We start from the raw sequence: 18,750 nt of genomic DNA, 5'->3' as shown, positions 1-18,750 counted from the left end.
TTCATCTAAATCTTCATCATACAGTTACACTGACTCACAAATCTACCTTTCCACTCTTGACCTGTATCCTTCAGCCTGTCTCCAATTATTTAAACTCAGTTTGGCCAAAACTGAACTCATGCCCCCCACCTCTCCCCCAGTACTCCTGATTTTGTTATATATTGACCACATGACCACCATCCATGTGACTCAACTGAAGAACTTGGAGGTCATCTTTGACTCCTCCCCTTCCTTTGCCTCACACATCCAAGGCATGCCCAAATCTTAATTCGTCCTCCAAAACATTTTTAAGTTCCGAAGTTTTCAGTGTAAAATTTTCAAGAGCAGCTAAGTGATTTAGTGAAAGTCAGTAAGGCTTACGCACTTTCAAAATGTTAACTTCTGTCTTCATATGTACAATTTTTCTCCAGGCATTCACCATATCCTATTTTGATTACTGTAACCTGTTCCTCTCAGGCCTCTGACACTCATTGTCCCCCACCAGTCCATAGGAAATTCAGCTGCTATGATCTTCTTCCGCGCCTCTATGTCTTCCCTCATTCAATTACCTCTACTGGCTACTTTCCAACTGTTCCAAATTCAAGCTCCTGGTTCTCACTTTCAAGCTCCTTCATATCTCTAGCTTGCCCTATTCAGTGGCTCGCTCAGTGGTTTGAGCATTGGCCTGCTAAACCAGGGTTGTGAGTTCAATCCTTGAGGGGGCCATTTAGGGATCTAGGGCAAAATCAGTACTTGGTCCTCCTAGTGAAGGCAGGGGACTGGACTCAATGACCTGTTTGTGTGCTTCTCTTACAACTGTCTTTGTGCTTTCTTCCATGTCATTTCTCATGGATTGGATCTCAACTCAGAATTTGTAAGGCCACTACCCTCTCTTCCTACAAATACAGTCTCCCATCCCTCTCTCATCATGATGCTGAAAAGAAACTGGCTAACTAACAATGGCTACATAGACAGATAATTGTGAACAGCTGACAATCTGAAAAAATCCTTTCATTGTATATTTTGTCTCTCTTCACCACCCACTGTCTATTGCTTGTCATGTACTGTTTGCTTTTTGGAGCAGGAACTGTATTCCTATTGGCACAGAAAGCAAATAGCACATAATAGGGGCTGCAGTAAAGCAAATAATAATAGTTTATATCAGTACAATATCACAACAAAAAATTCCTGGCGATCACAACCAGCAATGTAATTTCCAGCTTTATGTATAGAAGATTCTTACAGGCACCCATAAAGTCTCTCACTTTGTCAAGCCATACTATGGAAATACAGCCTTCTATCAATGTAAGTTCTAGGTCTAGTGGCTAAAGACAAACCTTGCCTCCTCTGTTGATATCATCTGAGGTACACAAACCCTTAGTTTCCACTCCTTGGACAGAACCTTAGACTTTGGCTTGAAGTCAACTGCCTAAGGACTCTGCTTTGGTTGGATCTCAATGTACTGTTGCTCTATCCATATAATTTTTGCCTTAGAATTATTACTTCCTTCATCTACTTGAACAGGGCAATCTAGAATTAGCTCTTATCCAAGACATGTTAAGACACTTTCAAAATGAAAATCATATTTCATTACATTTACTGCAGCCTTAAATCACCACAATATATTGTATTTGCAGTGCTCTTTGTATTGCAGCAATTTTATTGCATAAATAAACAAAGGTATATTTTAAAGCTTTTCCACATTCAAGAAACTAAAAACTCTGGAAGCTTTTATAGAAATAAAAATTAACTTTACAAAAAATTAGAGCTTATTTACATTTTTCAATACACAATTACTTTCCATCAAATCTGACTGGTCTATCTTTCCCTTCTGTAGGGTCCCACTCAATTCTGATATTGAGGTTTGCACTGGCTGCTGCTTCTTCATAGGAGAGGCGATATTCTTCTGAACTAAAGAGAAAGTATGGTATTAGTGTTTATAAACCAATTCTATAATAGATGTAAAGGGGCAGATCCTCAGCTAATGTAAATTGTCCATCAATTTCAATGGAGCTATGGTAATTTACATTAGCTGCAGGGTATGTCTCAAAATTTGTGGAGAAGAAATCACCCCAGATTGTTTTGATGTATTGACTGACTTTATGACTGAATAACATGATGAGATGATCATAAGAGTAAAATATAATTACTAATATGGTAAATGGATTACTTTTATACTTATCACTGGTCTTGTCGTTATTTTGATAAAAATGGGGGGTGGTAGCAGGGTGATATATTGTTTAGATCTCTCCATTGGCTAGCTACTTAAATTTTACATTTAGGCAATAATTAAGAGGAGGAAAAGAATAACCAACAAATGAAAATAGTAAAAAAAGCCATGTGGCACAGTAATATAGTAAGATCATACTGTTACAGAATACAGCTATCAAAAATTTAAATGGTTTCAAAAATGTAACCATAATCTAGTATAGAATTAACATAACTTAATTCTAAGGATTATAATGGCAAATGGAAATGAACAAAAAGTAACTCTCCCTATCATCTTAAAACTGTACACTTACATCATTCTTGGAATGTTTTTGGCTTACAAAATATTCAGCACCCAATCTAAAAGAGATATATTCACTGGTATAAAATTGAAAAGCAGGAAGCTTGATTCTTCTTTAGAAAAGAAGCAAGCACTGATCCTGATTTATGGGACAGATCTAGGTCCTCTCACAGGTTAACACTAATTCCGTAGGAGAGGGAGGTAAGTAAATCCCTCAGAGTCTGGAACTTGTTGATCTCAAAACTCCATGCAAAACATAAAAGGGGGCTCTTCTGCAGTTCTGTTAGAATTCTCTGGCAGTTGTGCTGGACATCTTTCATGAGTAGTAAACTCAGTTGAAAAATTCAGCTTTTGCTTCAGTAGCATCAAAGAGGAGAAATTGGGTTGTGAGAAAGCAAAACACACATTTAATCAATAAGGATCAACTCTTGCCATTTTCTTCATGGGTGCAGAGGCTCCCTTGGCAGTGGAAGTGGCATGGCTTCACTGCAAAAAGGGAGTGGTGGGAGGAATATGGGGACCACTCAACAGTTATGCATACGTTTATCAGTGTGGAGCTCCATGGGGGACCCTTGCATTGTAGTGCACAGGGACATGTGGAAACAGGGTATTGACAAGAGAGAGAGAGAGAGAGAGAGAGAGGTGTGTGTGTCAGCTGCTTGTCTTTCCTGTCATCATGTGGTGTCACAGAGCCTACCTCAGACACTTGTTTGAAGCAGCCTATGTAGGAATGCACATATACCCATGTCTGACCCAGATACCTGGGTAGTTTCTAGGTAGATGTTAAGTTTTTCTAAGGGGTGACGAAGCTGAAGAGCAGGAAATGCTGGCTCTCTGCAAGAGCAGCTATGATGACAGCCAGACACTTCAGAGAGGGGAGCAGAACCTGGTTGGTAAAGACTTTCTGTAGAACTTAAATTACAGCACAAGTTCTGCAGGAAGTTGTAAGTCTCTTGGGAAGTCTGCCTCCTACAGACAATCTATATCTATCTTAGTGGTTGGCGACTATACATGATTGTTATTTAAAAAAAAAAAAAAAGCACTCCTCTTCCTGAGGCAGAAATAAACCAATTTTCTCTCTTAGTTTAGTATATGGGAAAGTAATGACTGAACTCAGGATAGACATACCTATATACCTTTTTTAATGTTTATCTTCTCATTCTTTTGGGAGGAGTGGGACTGTCAGACATATCAAGTGCTTCTAGCGGAAGTAATGATTCAGTGCCTTTACCTGATGGGGTCATGCCTTTGAGAAGTACAAATAAAAATACATCAAAAACAGAACCTTTTTTCACCCTCTTTATACAATAGTTCATAAAACAGTGGTGCAAATCATAAAAAAAAGTTCAAAATGGTAAGTTTTGCCATTCAACACAAATAAGGTTGCTTCCTTAATGTTAAAATCTGGTTAAAGGAAAGGAAAATAGACCAAAAATAATCACTTATAAACTTTACTTGTAGGTCTCCGAGAATAAATGCTTAGTTTCCATATTATTCATATACGTTATAGGAATGTTTGACATCAACTCAACATTTCTTACATTTGGAAAGTTTGTCTTTAGGGAATTATGGTCTTGAAAAAAAAAAAACAAAAGGGTCAAAAAATGTTTTGCCCTTGTGTGATGGGGTGCACTTGCCCCACACTGGTACTGCAAGGGTTAACTCCACCCTTTGGGCTGAGGAGGCATATTGACTTGGGCCTTGCTGAAGAAGAGGGCAGCCCTACTGACTCTGGCCATTGGTCCACGCAGCCCTGAAGGAGTGGGTAGTTATATTGACTTTCACCCCTGGGCCATGCTATCCCGAGACAAAGGAGAATCGCACTGACTCAGCTGCGAGGAAATAATAACCCTCACCCTGCCCCAAAAGGGGACGGGGCACGCTTTCCCCGCGACACCTTGCTAAGGAAACACCCTCAGTCCAACTATTTGCTGTACAGTCATTTCAACAAGCAGCTTTTCCTAACATTGGCAAACAAAAATAATAATAAAATTATGTAATTCTTATTACTGAGATCATAATCTCTTGTTCGCAAGCCATTTTAGATCATAAAAATAAGATTTTCTTTCAAGGTGTCAGTTAAAGACACCTTGGAAGAAAATGTACATCTGGATCATGATGCATAACACTGCACTGCAAGTAGTTTTTATATTATTTTCCTTGAAAAAAAAATCAGAAACCATTATCAAGAACCTAAATCTCAATTTAAAGTAAAAACTCACTTTGTGAAATGACTTCATAACCATGCCTTTGTGGTTTGGTTTCTCTAGTTTTCTGAAAATTAATACATGTGGAAGTATGCTAGTCCATTGACTGTTCTCCCCCCTCAGAGAGACAAATGGGTGTTAACAAAAAGTTAATATAACATACCCAGTTTCTCCTCTATTAGCTTGAGACTTTTCTCTTGTTCAGCAAGCTCCTGTTTTCTCTTTTGCATCTCTGGAGTATTAAGGGACTGTAATTGTAAATGAAGATCCTGATTAACACTATGCAGTTTGACCACTGCTGTACGGTATTGCTGAAGAAGATCTAATAGAAGAAAAAGAACAAAAGGGTAATAAAACACAAAACATGGAAAACTGTTAAATAATTAAACTCCCACTGTGGGTATTATTTTAAACGGCCACTAATAAAAAAGACTGCTAGACATAATACAGGCAAGGTAAACTTTCCTACAGACATACCAATTGAAATGTATTAAATATTTTGGGATGTTTTTCTACATTTTCAAATATATTGATTTCAATTACAACACAGTATACAAAGTTGACAGTGCTCACTTTATATTATTTTTGATTACAAATATTTCCACTGTAAAATGGCAAACAAAAAAAAATAGTATTTTTCAATTCACCTCATACAAATACTCCAGTGCACTCTCTTTATCATGTACGTGCAACTTACAAATGTAGATTTTTTTTGTTACATAACTGCACTCAAAAACAAAACAATGCAAAACTTTAGAGCCTACAAGTCCACTCAGTCCTACTTCTTGTTCAGCCAATTGCTAAGACAAACAAGTTTGCTTACATTTACTGTAGATAATGCTGCCCACGTCTTATTTACAATGTCACCTGAAAGTGAGAACAGGCATTTGCATGGCACTTTTGTAGCCGGCATTGCAAAGTATTTACGTGCCAGTTATGCTAAACATTCGTATGCCCCTTCATGCTTCGGCCACCATTCCAGAGGATATGCTTCCATGCTGATGATGCTTGTTAAAAAAAATAATGCATTAATTAAATTTGTGACAGAACTCCTTGGAGGAGAATTGTACGTCTCCTACTCTGTTTTACTCGCATTCTGCCATATATTTCATGTTATAGCAGTCTCGTCTGATGACCGAGCACATGTTGTTCGTTTTAAGAACACTTTCACTGCAGATTTGACAAAACACAAAGAAGGTACCAATGTGAGATTTCTAAAGATAGCTACATCACTCGACCCAAGGTTTAAGAATCTGAAGTGCCTTCCAAAATCTGAGAAGGACTAGGTGTAGAGCATGCTTTCAGAAGTCTTAAAAGAGCAACACTTCGATGCGTAAACTACAGAACCCGAACCACCAAAAAAGAAAATCAACCTTCCGCTGGTGGCATTTGACTCAGATGATGAACATGAACATGCTTTGGTCCGCACTGCTTCGGATGGTTATCGAGCAGAACCCGTTACCAGCATGGATGAATGTCCTCTGGAATGGTGGTTGAAGCATGAAGGGACATATGAATCTTTAGTGCATCTGGCCCATAAATATCTTGCGCCACTGGCTATAACAGTGTCATGCGAATGCCTGTTCTCACTTTCAGGTGAAATTGTAAACAAGAAGCGGGCAGCATTATCTCCTGAAAATGTAAACTTGTTTGTCTTAGTGATTGGCTGAACAAGAAGTAGGATTCAGTGCAAGAGGAAGACCAAAGACAGGGTAGGCCCACTGCTTAGTGAAGAGGGAGAAACAGTAACAGGAAACTTGGAAATGGCAGAGATGCTTAATGACTTATTTGTTTCGGTCTTCACCGAGAAGTCTGAAGGAATGCCTAACATAGTGAATGCTAATGGGAAGGGGGTAGGTTTAGCAGATAAAATAAAAAAAGAACAAGTTAAAAATCACTTAGAAAAGTTAGATGCCTGCAAGTCACCAGGGCCTGATGAAATGCATCCTAGAATACTCAAGGAGCTAATAGAGGAGGTATCTGAGCCTCTAGCTATTATCTTTGGAAAATCATGGGAGACGGGAAAGATTCCAGAAGACTGGAAAAGGGCAAATATAGTGCCCATCTATAAAAAGGGAAATAAAAACAACCCAGGAAACTAAAGACCAGTTAGTTTAACTTCTGTGCCAGGGAAGATAATGGAGCAAGTAATTAAGGAAATCATCTGCAAACACTTGGAAGGTGGTAAGGTGATAGGGAACAGCCAGCATGGATTTGTAAAAAACAAATCATGTCAAACCAATCTGATAGCTTTCTTCGATAGGATAACGAGTCTTGTGGATAAGGGAGAAGCTGTGGATGTGGTATACCTAGACTTTAGTAAGGCATTTGATACAGTCTCGCATGATATTCTTATAGATAAACTAGGCAAATACAATTTAGATGGGGCTACTATAAGGTGGGTGCATAACTGGCTGGATAACCGTACTCAGAGAGTTGTTATTAATGGTTCGCAATCCTGCTGGAAAGGCATAACGAGTGGGGTTCCGCAGGGGTCTGTTTTGGGACCGTCTCTGTTCAATATCTTCATTAACGACTTAGATATTGGCATAGAAAGTACGCTTATCAAGTTTGCGGATGATACCAAACTGGGAGGGATTGCAACTGCTTTGGAGGACAGGGTCATAATTCAAAATGATCTGGACAAATAGGAGAAATGGTCTGAGTTAAACAGGATGAAGTTTAACAAAGACAAATGCAAAGTGCTCCACTTAGGAAGAAAAAATCAGTTTCACACATACAGAATGGGAAGAGACTGTCTAGGAAGGAGTACAGCAGAAAGGGATCTAGGGGTTATAGTGGACCACAAGCTAAATATGAGTCAACAGTGTGATGCTGTTGCAAAAAAAGCAAACATGATTCTGGGATGTATTAACAGGTGTGTTGTGAGCAAGACACGAGAAGCCATTCTTCCGCTCTACTCTGGTTAGGCCTCAGCTGGAGTATTGTGTCCAGTTTTGGGCACCGCATTTCAAGAAAGATGTGGAGAAATTGGAAAGGGTCCAGAGAAGAGCAACAAGAATGATTAAAGGTCTTGAGAACATGACCTATGAAGGAAGACTGAAAGAATTGGGTTTGTTTAGTTTGGAAAAGAGAAGACTGAGAGGGGACATGATAGCAGTTTTCAGGTATCTAAAAGGGTGTCATAAGGAGGAGGGAGAAAACTTGTTCACCTTAGCCTCTAAGGATAGAACAAGAAGCAATGGGCTTAAACTGCAGCAAGGGAGGTCTAGGTTGGACATTAGGAAAAAGTTCCTAACTGTCAGGGTGGTTAAACACTGGAATAAATTGCCTAGGGAGGTTGTGGAATCTCCATCTCTGGAGATATTTAAGAGTAGGTTAGATAAATGTCTATCAGGGATGGTCTAGACAGTATTTGGTCCTGCCATGAGGGCAGGGGACTGGACTCGATGACCTCTCGAGGTCCCTTCCAGTCCTAGAATCTATGAATCTATGACTTGTAGGCTCTAAAGATTTAAATTGTTTTATTTTTGAATGCAGTTATTTTTTGTACATAACTTTACATTTGTAAGTTCAACTTTCATGATAAAGAGATTGCACTACAGTACTTGTATTAAGTGAACTGAAAAATACTATTTCTTTTATTTTTACAGTGCAAATATTTATAATAATAAATATAAAGTGAACACTTTGTATTCTGTGTTGTAATTGAAAGCAATATATCTGAAAATGTAGAAAACATACAAAAGTATTTAAATAAATGGTATTCTATTATTATTTAACAATACGATTAATCACAATAAATTTTTGTAATTGCTTGACAGCCCTAGTTTAAAGTATCAGTCTACTCTGAAAAATGACTTGGAAAGATAGCACTTCCTTATCTAACAGATCCGCTACTCTTGTGTATTCTGAGTCATAGTCTACTGAAAATCAAGGTGTCTACTCCATTATTATTTACTCCTTTAGAACTATGAAGCGGAAACTACTGAGGCTTGCTCTACATTTAAAAGTTAGGCTGACATAGCAATGGCATTCAACGGTGTGAAAAATTCACGCATCTTACAACTGCAGCTATGCTGATCTAACCCTCGGCATAGACACAGCATCTGATCTAGAGGCATGAAGCAGAGCAAAATGGTTGGAAAAAGTATGTACAGAGGTCCAGGTTGCAGCTCGGCAGATTTCAGTAACTGGAACATCTTTGAGTAATGCACAGAAGTAGATTGTGACATTGTAGAATGAGCTATCAGTTTAGAAGGAAGATGAATGTCAGCCAAGTCATAACATGCAACAATACTCTGGCTGAGATCCATCTTGAAAGTCTCTGGGTAGAGATAGCAGATCTGTCTGCAACTGAAAAAAAGTCTAGGATACTGTCTGAATGGTTTGGTTCTGTCCAGATAGAAGGCTAATGTCCTTCTTACATCCAGGGTATGGAAAGCATCTTCTTGTCTAGTCTGATGAGATTTGGGGGGAAAAAACTGGGAGATGAATGGTCTGATTAACATGGAATTCAGAAGACACCTTAGGTAGAAACTTTGGATGTGGCTGTGATTATAGCTTTTACTTGAAAAACACTGTAAAAGGTGGGTTGGAGAACTGGGACTTTGATGGCACTCGCATGCAAAATTTCTTGCACTTTGTTAGCAGCAGTTGCAAAGAGATCTACCTATGGAAATTCCCAAGGTAAGAATATGTTGCTGAGGACTCATGAGTCTAGCTCCCATTCATAATTTTGGGAAAAGTGCCTGCTGAGATCATCATCGGTCATGGTATTTTGAAGACTTGGAAGAAGCTGAGATAACTATCTGGTTGGCTATGCACCAATTCCAGACTTTTATCTTTGGCAGAGTGAATGGGAATGTGCCCCTCCCTGATGATTGACATAAAATATGTCTGTCATGATCTCGACTGATCTGGCTCTGATCAGAGGAAGTAAGTAAAAGCAAGCATTTTTGACTGCTCTCAACTCCAGAAGATTGATGTCGAAAAGCTGCTGTTGGGATAACTGTTTGCCCTGGATTGAGTGAGGCTCTAGATGTGCCCTTGCATCCCAAAAAGGAAGCATCTGATATTATCACAGCGGTTGGGGAATCATGAATAAACAGGACTCATGCACAGACCTCTGAAGGGTCTTTCCACTGACTGCAGAACCCAGCTGGGTACAGACACTTGCTTGTCCAGACTGTGCTTCTTCGGCATACAGATTGTCCTGTGCCATCCCTGAAGTAATCGAAGATGTAACCTGGCGTTTTGGGTTACACAGATGCAAACTGCCATGTGCCCTGTGATGGGGTGGACTCCCCACACTAGCTCTGTAAGAGCTGAATTAGGCCAGGTGGGCCCAATCAGCTTAATTAGGCTGCAAGCAGGGGAGATTCAAGCTGGAGGCAGCTAATTAAGGACAGGCTCACCTTTGCAGGAACAGGCAGGGCCTGTATAAAGCCAGGTAGCTGGCTGCGGGGGGTGGGGTGCTGCTTCTGGGAAAGGCTGCAGGGACAGGCCACAGAGAGGAAGCTGCAGACCCGGGAGTGAGCAGGGAAGCAAAGTCAGACAAGATGGGAGAAGCCAACAACGGAGAGAGAGAGAGCGCAAGCTGGCAGAGCTAATCCCCAGAATGGCCAACATGAGGCACTGCTCATGTTGAGCGGACACCCGTGACGTGCCCCAATAGTTGAAGACAATGCCTTACTGAGGTTTGAGGGCTGAGCTGAATCTTTGAGATGAGATTCTTTAGGACGGGGTAGTCAATAGGCGGACCACAGGCCAATTTCAGACCACCAGATGCTTTTGAATGGACCATGAAATCTTTTTATTTATTTATTATATTATTGTTATTTTTATTATTTTCTTCTCTGGAGTCTGGACCTTGACTATACCTTGACCAAGAAATTTGGACCTTGACAAAAATAATGGACTACTCCTGCTTCAGGGTGAGAAACCTGTCTGTAGGTAGGTTAGCCCTGCCCGTCACTGCATCCAGAGAAGGCCCTATGAAATCTATCTTTTGTACTAATGGTTGTTGTTGAGTTTGAAGTGAAGAAACCTCTTGTGAGAGGGGTGAATTGCAACATGAAAATAGGTGTTTTGAAGGCCAAGGATCGCAAACCAATCCCTGGAATATAGGGAGGGAATCATAGTGACAAGGGTCACCATCATGAATATATGCTGTCTCACATAGTTTTTCAGACATCTGAGATCTAATACTGGTCTCCATCCTCCATTTTGGGGGGGGGACACCAGAAAGTACTTGGAATAAAACCCCTTTCCCCCATGCTGAGCTGGGACGGGTTCTATAGCTCCTAAATGTAGAAGAGAATACAGCAATATCAGCAACTGATTGTGAAAAGGGTCACTGAAGGGACAGGGAAGAGGGACAGGAGGGAGGGATGGATGTGAAATGGATGAGCCAACCGGATACGAAGACCTCCAAAATCCATTTGTTGGATGTTATGCTTTCCACCATGCACTTCAAAAACATTTTACTGCCAATGGCTTCTAGTCTTTAAATAACCACTCATCATTAAGTTTAGTGTTTTTGGTGGTTACAAGGACTGGGATACCTTAGGAGACTGCTTTTCTGACTTCTGGTTAGCCATTGTTTTGAGACAGAAATTTACTTTTGTTGCTGGTTGAGTATTTCTTACACATAACCACCAGTTTTGGGGTATGTCTGCCCTATTTCCCAGCAGTTTGTCCTGAATTTGGTATTCTCAGTTGTGACCCACTGAGGCACAGTGACAGTGGCGTAGTCGAGCAGGGTGAACCACACAGCTTGTTGTCCTGAGTAAGATTTGCACTTCATACACTGATGGAGATCTTAAGTGAAAGTTAAGTGTAGTGGGTCAAGGAGTCAAGGGATGAGATGAGTAAAGGACGTTACCAGCTTGTTATTTTCTGTTTGCTTATTTCGGGCAAGAGAAGTAGGGACAGAAAAGCAGGAAAATGAGTGTGTGTGAAATTTTCATGAAATTGGAGCTGTGCAGATTGCAGGCAGAAGAAAAAGAAAAGAAATATAAAAGACTTATGGAATTAAAACGGCTGGAAATTGAGGCGCAGAGGCAAGCAGCCGCACACCAGAGAATTTTGGAACTTAAACGGATAGAGGCTGACAAAGAAATTGAGACCCAAAAATGGGGCTGGGAACTTAGCTTGAAACGAAGGGTTCCTGCCATATGGAGAGACTAAATAAGGTGGGGAGTGACATCATGATTTGTCTTCACTCCCCCATAACTCAACACCTGAAAGAAGCTCTGAAAGACAAAGGGCTTGGAACGGGGGAGGCGAACCCATGCTGCACAGCAATTACAGTCTGTGCCTTAAGAATCTGCAGTCCTGCTTGTATCATCAATCAGGGTGAGAAATTGCTAATTTGTATCCTATCTATCTAGTACATTAGGCTCCGTTTGCATTTTTGTTTATTTGCTAGGTAATCTGCTTTGATCTGTTTGCTATCACTTATAATCACTTAAAATCTTTCTGTAGCTAATAAACTTGTTTTATGTTTTATTTTAACCAGTGTGTCTTTAAGTGAAGTGTCTGGGAAAATCTCAGCTTGGTTAACCCAGGCTTGTTGTGCATATCTTTCCCACATCGACAGCAAAGTGAACTATACCAATGAGCTTGCATTGTACAGATCCTTGTGCAGTGCTAGACAGTATAATACTGGGTTTATACTCCATCAAAAGGTGAAAGGCTGGGGAGCTTGAAAGTTGGCTGTTGTCCTCTGTCTATCCTTGAGTGGCTTAGGTAAAGTACTCAAGTAACTTGGTTGGGTGTGTGGTACCACTTGCTGTCGTATTGGATGATAACAGGGCCTGGAGAGGCTGGGTGAATCACCAGCAGAGCAGTGTGAGAGAGACCAACCCAGCTGAATGGTTAGGAGGCAAAGCGGCTCCCACGGCTCCCAGACTGCACCTGGGGGGTGGGGGGATAACCCACCACAATGCTCTCTTACTATTAACACCTATAAAACAGGAAACATTTCAAAAAAATTTTTTTTGTTATTTCTCTTTTTCTTGAAGAAACACTATGACAGAGTTTAGAGGCCAAATTTTCAATTTGTAGTCATAAAAAAGTGACTGTACAGTAATACTTTAAAAGACAACCTTACACCTAACTTAAAGTATCACTTCTTACCTTAGACAGATGTAACAAAAAACATATACAAGTAACATCACAGTAAATAATGTTTGGGGCGTTATCACTACTTTGTGAACTTACCTATCTGTCCAGAAAGAGTACTGTAAAGTTTTGGCATTGGTGCTCCAAATACCATTCCTCTGAGTTTGTCCATTGGAGGAGCTTTATTTTGAAGGCCTCCAAACTTTCCATTGCTGCGAATTCTATCTCCTTCCCTAGTCAGTAATGTTGGGCAATGTGTGATTTTTACGACCTACACAGGTATAAAAATAAATCTCATAGGTAAAAAGTATGTAGGTATAGTAAATCTGTTAAAAGGAAAAGCTTAATCATCAGTAGTGGTGGGCCAGTCGTGGTGGACTCCACAGTTTTATACTTACCTTTATTACATTATAATGCAGGTGGTCTACACTGAAAGGTGATTCTGTAAAAATGTCATGTCTATTGCATCTCAAAATTACAGAGCAAACTTGCTCAATTTAAATGTATAGTTACATTTCCTTTAAAGTGCTAACCCTGCATACTCTGTCACTCGCAGATACTTTGGAAGGTGAATTATGATCTGCCTGTTCACAGCCAGCTGACCCTTGCACGGCCAGAGCATAGAGCTCACAGTCAGACTGGCATGTTCGGCACGCCCCCTCCACTGAGGACCCCTCACTCCAAGCAAGAGAGTCTGAGCATTTCAGGGAGAGTCTAAGGACAGAGAGCACACCATCTGGCTAGCTCAAGGGTAAATTCCATGGTATACTACAACATTCATATGGTAGTATTTTTTTTTTTTTTTTTTAAACAAAAAACCCAGACAATTTTGTCAACATTGATACTATAGACTGCATCCATTGTAAAGTGCATTGGGATTTCTGAATGAAAAGCATTTTGGGGCAGATCATTAGCTAATATAAATTGTCATAGCTCCAGTTCAGTTGATGAAGCTATGAAAATTTATACCAGTTTAGGATCTGTCCCTTTACATTTATAAGTATACAAAATCTGTAACCCAACAGGATTTTCTTTAAGCAAATACACAAACACTTGAAGGTAAGGTACATACCTCCTTTCTGTAATGATTGGCAGCATCCAAATTGTCAATAATGATGGTGTCACCTAAGAGCATCCCGAACACTGTAAATTTAATGAATTTTCAAATGGTGAAACTTCTCAGCAATAAAATACTTTAACAGGTATTGGTCTATAGTAAATTAAATGTCCAAAATGATATTGATAACTCAAAACAACAGCTTAAGAGAAGCAGTACCAGTTCTTAATAAAAGCTTGCATAACCACTAACTGAGTTTTAAAAATGTATCTGCTATATTGTAGCTAAAATGCTATATCTATTGTAATTTAAATATAAAACAGCTTTTTACAACGTAATTCTCTGGCAAAAAAGACAAAAAATGAACAATAATGAAGCTCAGGGTGACATTTATGATGTAAGAAAATTCTGAATGTAAGTTGCGAGTTGTAGGAAGGAGGCAAAAGGGACTACATATAACCAATTCCTTTGCATTTCAGCCCATCAGAATTTATTGTATTTTTATTTAATTGCAGTTTTTATTACACAAGATTTACTAAGGTTTTAGGACTGCCTCTGTGTCTAGGACACAGATGGAGGTTACTCACCTCGTGCAGTAACTGGAGTTCTTTGAGATATGTATCTCTATAAATTCACCAATATCCAACTCTTTCCCCTCTGCTTTCAGAGTTTCTTCTGTGTGAGTTTGTGGTGGAAAGAACTCAGGCTGGTTCTCTTGTGCAGCCCTATACAGCCTTAATGTGGGGCATGAGGATGTACAGGGCACATGCGCGAGCCAAACGGGCAACTGCTACTGAAAATCTCTGATCAAAGACACATGTCCCGATTAGTCCAAGTTGAAGCCTTGCAAATTTCCACAATAGGAACATGTTTGAGTAACCCCACAGAGGCAGAGAGGTGTCTTGTGGAATGGGCTAATATCCTAGAACAGTGGTTCTCAACCTGTGGTCCAATCAGAACAGAGCTGCGGCCCATGTGACATCCTCAGGGCCATACAAGTAGTATTGGATGTGTCCACATAATGCATTCTGGGCTGCATCAATGGTAAATAGGTTGAGAACCACTGCCTTAGAAGGAGATGGTATATCGGTAAATTCACAACTAGATATTATGCAACCAGAAATCCACCTGGAGAGTCTCTGGGTTGAGATCGTGGACCCTTTGGACCTGGACCTATCACCAATTGCTACAAACAAACAGTCTGGGAGACTTCCTGAATGGCTTGGTTTTATCCAGATAAAAGCCAACATCCTCCTGATGTACAAGGTGTATAAGGTAGCATCCATCCTGGACTGATATGGTTTCAGGAAAAAGACTGAAAGATGGATGAGTTGGTTTATGTGAAACTCAGATGGCATCTAATGTAAGAGCCTAGGATGTAGCCATAACAAAATCTTGTCCTTGGGGGGTCTGCCATTAAAGCCACACCTTCTGGCAGAGGTGATAGCCACCAAAAAAGCCATCTTTATGAATAGGTTAAAGAGAGAACAGATCGCAATCGGCTCAAAGGGAGGCCTCATAAGATACTTACGTACTAAGTTCAGATCCCAAACAGGAGCAGGTTCTTTAATCTGAGGGACAAGTTTCCTCGACCCCTTGATAAATCACTCTGTTGTGGGATGAGCGAACACCAAGAAATGCTCAACTGGGGAAGGAAAGGCCATTATAGCAGTCAAGCGGACTCTGATGGAACTCAGATAATGTTGTCTTTTTCAATTTCAGGAGGTAGTCCAGAACAGCTGAGAGGGAAGAATGAGTGGATGAAAGATGCTGCTGGTCATACCAATGGTTTAATCTCTTCAATTTTTGAAGGTAAGTATATCATGTGGAATTTTTCCTACTATTCATCAACAGCACCTGTTGTACCTCTGCAGAACAGTAAGTCTTGAGGAAAAGAATTCCCAGGTTAGGGTGAAGAGTCTGACTGGCATCTTGAGAGAAGAGATAAGAAATGGACAGAAGGCTGACTGCCCACAAACAGCCAGGTTAATCAGGTAAGCATACCAGGCTGTCTTGGCCATGCTAGAACTATTAATATTAGAGGTATTGGGGGAAATGCATAAAGAAGTCCCCTCATCTATGGGATGAGGAAGGCATCTCCTAGTGAGTGAAGGCCCCACAATCCTCCTGAACAAAGCTATCTGAACTTCTCGTTGGCAAAAAGTTCCATCTCTGGAAACCCCCAGGTCAGAAAGACATGATTGAGAGTGCCACTCAATCATAGAAGCATCTGTGAAGAGCACTAGCTATTGTGTTTTGTATGCCTGGAAGTTATGCCACGGAAATGAAGATGTGATTGGTTATATTGGTTCTATAGCTTTATTGCTTTGGCACAGAGAGAAGGGGATCTTGCTCCTCCTTAATGATTAACGTAAAACATGCAAGCCAAATTGTTTGTCATGATTTTGTCTGATTAATGGGAGAAAGTGAATATAGGCATTCCTGACTGTCCTCAGTTCCACAATGCTGATGTGCAAACGAGATCCTTGGATAGACCATCTGTCCTGAAGTGTATGTGTCCCCAGATTTGCTCTCCAGCCCAACAAAGATACTTCTGTCGTTATGGTGATGGTTTGAGATGATTGGATAAAAGGGACTCCTGTATAGGTTTTGTGAAGGTACTTCCACCAATTGAGGGAGACTCTTATTTGACAAGGAAGTGATATGGGTCTGTCTAGATTGTGTCTGTTAGGCAAATAAACTGTTCTGAGCCACACCGGGAAGCAGCAAAAGGGAAGCTTTGCATGATGAATTACAAAGGTACAAGCTGCCATATGTCCCAAAAGTTGGAGATAGTTACTTATTGAAGTTTGCAGGCTTCCTTGAATCACTGTGATAAAGTTTGATAGAGCTGTGAACCTGTCCATGGGGAGGTAAGTCCTGACTCTTACCACATCTGGGGATGCCCCTATGGATTCTATTCTCTGTAGAGGTGTCAATCAATGTGGACTTCTTGATACTGAACTGGAGACCTAGCCTGAGGAACAGAGACAAGGCTGTCTTTATGGTGAAAAGAACTTCATTAGACCCAGCCCTTGATCAGCCAATCACTGAGGTATGGATAGACTGTTATTGGCTTTTGATGAAGATAGGTAGTGACCAATGCCAGCACCTTCAAAAATACTCTTGGAGCAGAGAAAAGTCCAAATGGGAGTACCCGATATTGGAAGTGGTCCTGGCTGACCAGAAAGCGAAGGAACTTCTGTGAGATGGGTGAATTACGATATGGAAATACGCATGTTAATGGTTGAGGGTTGAAAACCAATCCCCAAGATTCAACTATAGAATTACAGCTGCAAGAGTCACCTTCTTGAACTTTTGTGCTTTCACAAAGCTGTTTAAGAGTCTAGAAAAGGTCTTCAACATCCATTCTTTTTTGGGACCATAAAGTACTGGGAGTAAAACCCCTTACCCCAGCCCCCATTCTGTGCAGGAATCCGTTCTATTGCTCCTGAATGTAGAAGGAAGTCAATCTCCTGTCTCAGCAAGTGCTCATTAGAGAGGTCCCTGCAAAGGGACAGGGAAGGGGCTGGGGAGGAGAAAGATGTGAAATGGATGGAGTAAGCTGATCTAATGACCACCAGCACCCAACTGCCTGATGTAATCTTACTCTTGGGGGAATTCTGCACCAAAAAGTTAAAAATTCTGTGCATATTTGAAAATTCTGCAATATTTTATTTGTCAAAATAACACAATTTAATCACACCAGTTTCAATTATTTTGGTAATTTATTTCAAAATACCTGTCAGCAAGTATGTCTGTAACAATACAGACCAAAAAAAAAAAAAAAAAAGATTCAGGAAATGTTTTTTTGACAAATAGATTCCATACTTGGCATATTAATACAGAACTTTCAGTAATAATTAATTTAAACTATAATACAGAAATGTTTTTTGCGCACCCCTCAGAAGCAGTGGAAAGGCTTGGGGAGTCAGGGGTAACAGATGATCCGAGGGAGAGGGAAGTAATCGCTGGGCAGGAGCCTGGGAGTGAACTTGGAGGTTTGTTGTGTGTGGGAGTGGGTGGGAGGGAGAAGAATGGAACAGGCTTTTATTTTGAGGGGAGGGGGAAACTGTTAGAGAGTTGGAGAGCCTCCCCCATGCAGACCCTGGCAGGCCCCTAGCCTCTCCCATTCAGTCAGGCACATCTGCCCCAGGCCCATGTGCCCCTGCAGCCACACTCCTCAGTCCCCTCCTATCAGTTCCTGGCTCAATGCTGTCACTCCATTAGCTCCTGAGCCCTCGCCCCAGTCTGTCCCCCGCATTAGCCGTTCTGAACCCCAGTCTATGACCCCCCAGCAGCTCCGTGTGTCCTGCTCTGTCCATCCTGTGCCTCCTCATCCGGCCCTGCAGTGAGGAATGCAGTCTCTCTGCCAGCTGGCTGCCCTATTTTTTTGGCGCCACAGCAATCCCTGGTGTTTGAAAAGTGTAACTGCAGCACCTCTCCAGCAGAATCTATATTCTGCTGAGAAAAAAAAATCTGTGAGGGACATGAATTCTGTGTGTGCGCAGTGGCGCAGAATCCCCCCGGAGTATAATTTGCTCCCATGCCAGCTGGAAGTGGAAGAGGCGGTTCCTAAAGGGAGGAAGGTGGGTAAACTGATGCAGCAGAAAGATCATAAACTGGGGTTGATCGGGACCCTCAACCAGTCTGTCAAAATTGATGCTTTGAAGTTGAGGGTGGCTGCATGGTTGAAACAGATGTAGTGTGGCTCAGTGGGTCATTGGAAACCCAAGAATTGTGTGGGATAAAATCTGATGCTATGAGATCTACTAAAGCTATGTTTGCTTGCAGACACGTAGATTCCAAATGACTGAAATGTGGCCCTGGAATCCTTCAAGGTCTGCAATTATCTGTCAATTGTCTGCAAAAGAGTTTGATTCCACCAAAAAGAAGGTCCTCAACAGTGT

The 18,750-nt window shown here is 40.9% G+C and overlaps 1 protein-coding gene across 1 annotated transcript in view; it reads right to left on the bottom strand.

Annotated features, from left to right (window-relative positions):
* Positions 1-3,636: 3,636 nt before the first annotated feature.
* Positions 3,637-18,750, bottom strand: part of SMCHD1 (structural maintenance of chromosomes flexible hinge domain containing 1) — a 167,825-nt gene continuing 152,711 nt past the window's right edge. The window contains exons 44-47 of the mRNA XM_065397884.1: positions 13,856-13,926; positions 12,883-13,054; positions 4,859-5,017; positions 3,637-3,734 (exon numbers count right to left, since the gene is read on the bottom strand). Coding sequence (XP_065253956.1) covers positions 3,637-3,734; positions 4,859-5,017; positions 12,883-13,054; positions 13,856-13,926 — 500 coding nt within the window. The remainder of the gene's footprint in view (positions 3,735-4,858; positions 5,018-12,882; positions 13,055-13,855; positions 13,927-18,750) is intronic.

This window comes from Emys orbicularis, chromosome 2, assembly GCF_028017835.1.
Source record: "Emys orbicularis isolate rEmyOrb1 chromosome 2, rEmyOrb1.hap1, whole genome shotgun sequence".
In the NCBI taxonomy this organism is placed as follows: Eukaryota; Metazoa; Chordata; order Testudines; family Emydidae; genus Emys; species Emys orbicularis.
The sequence above is the reverse complement of the archived record's forward strand: the minus strand, read 5'-3'. Positions and strand labels throughout refer to the sequence as shown.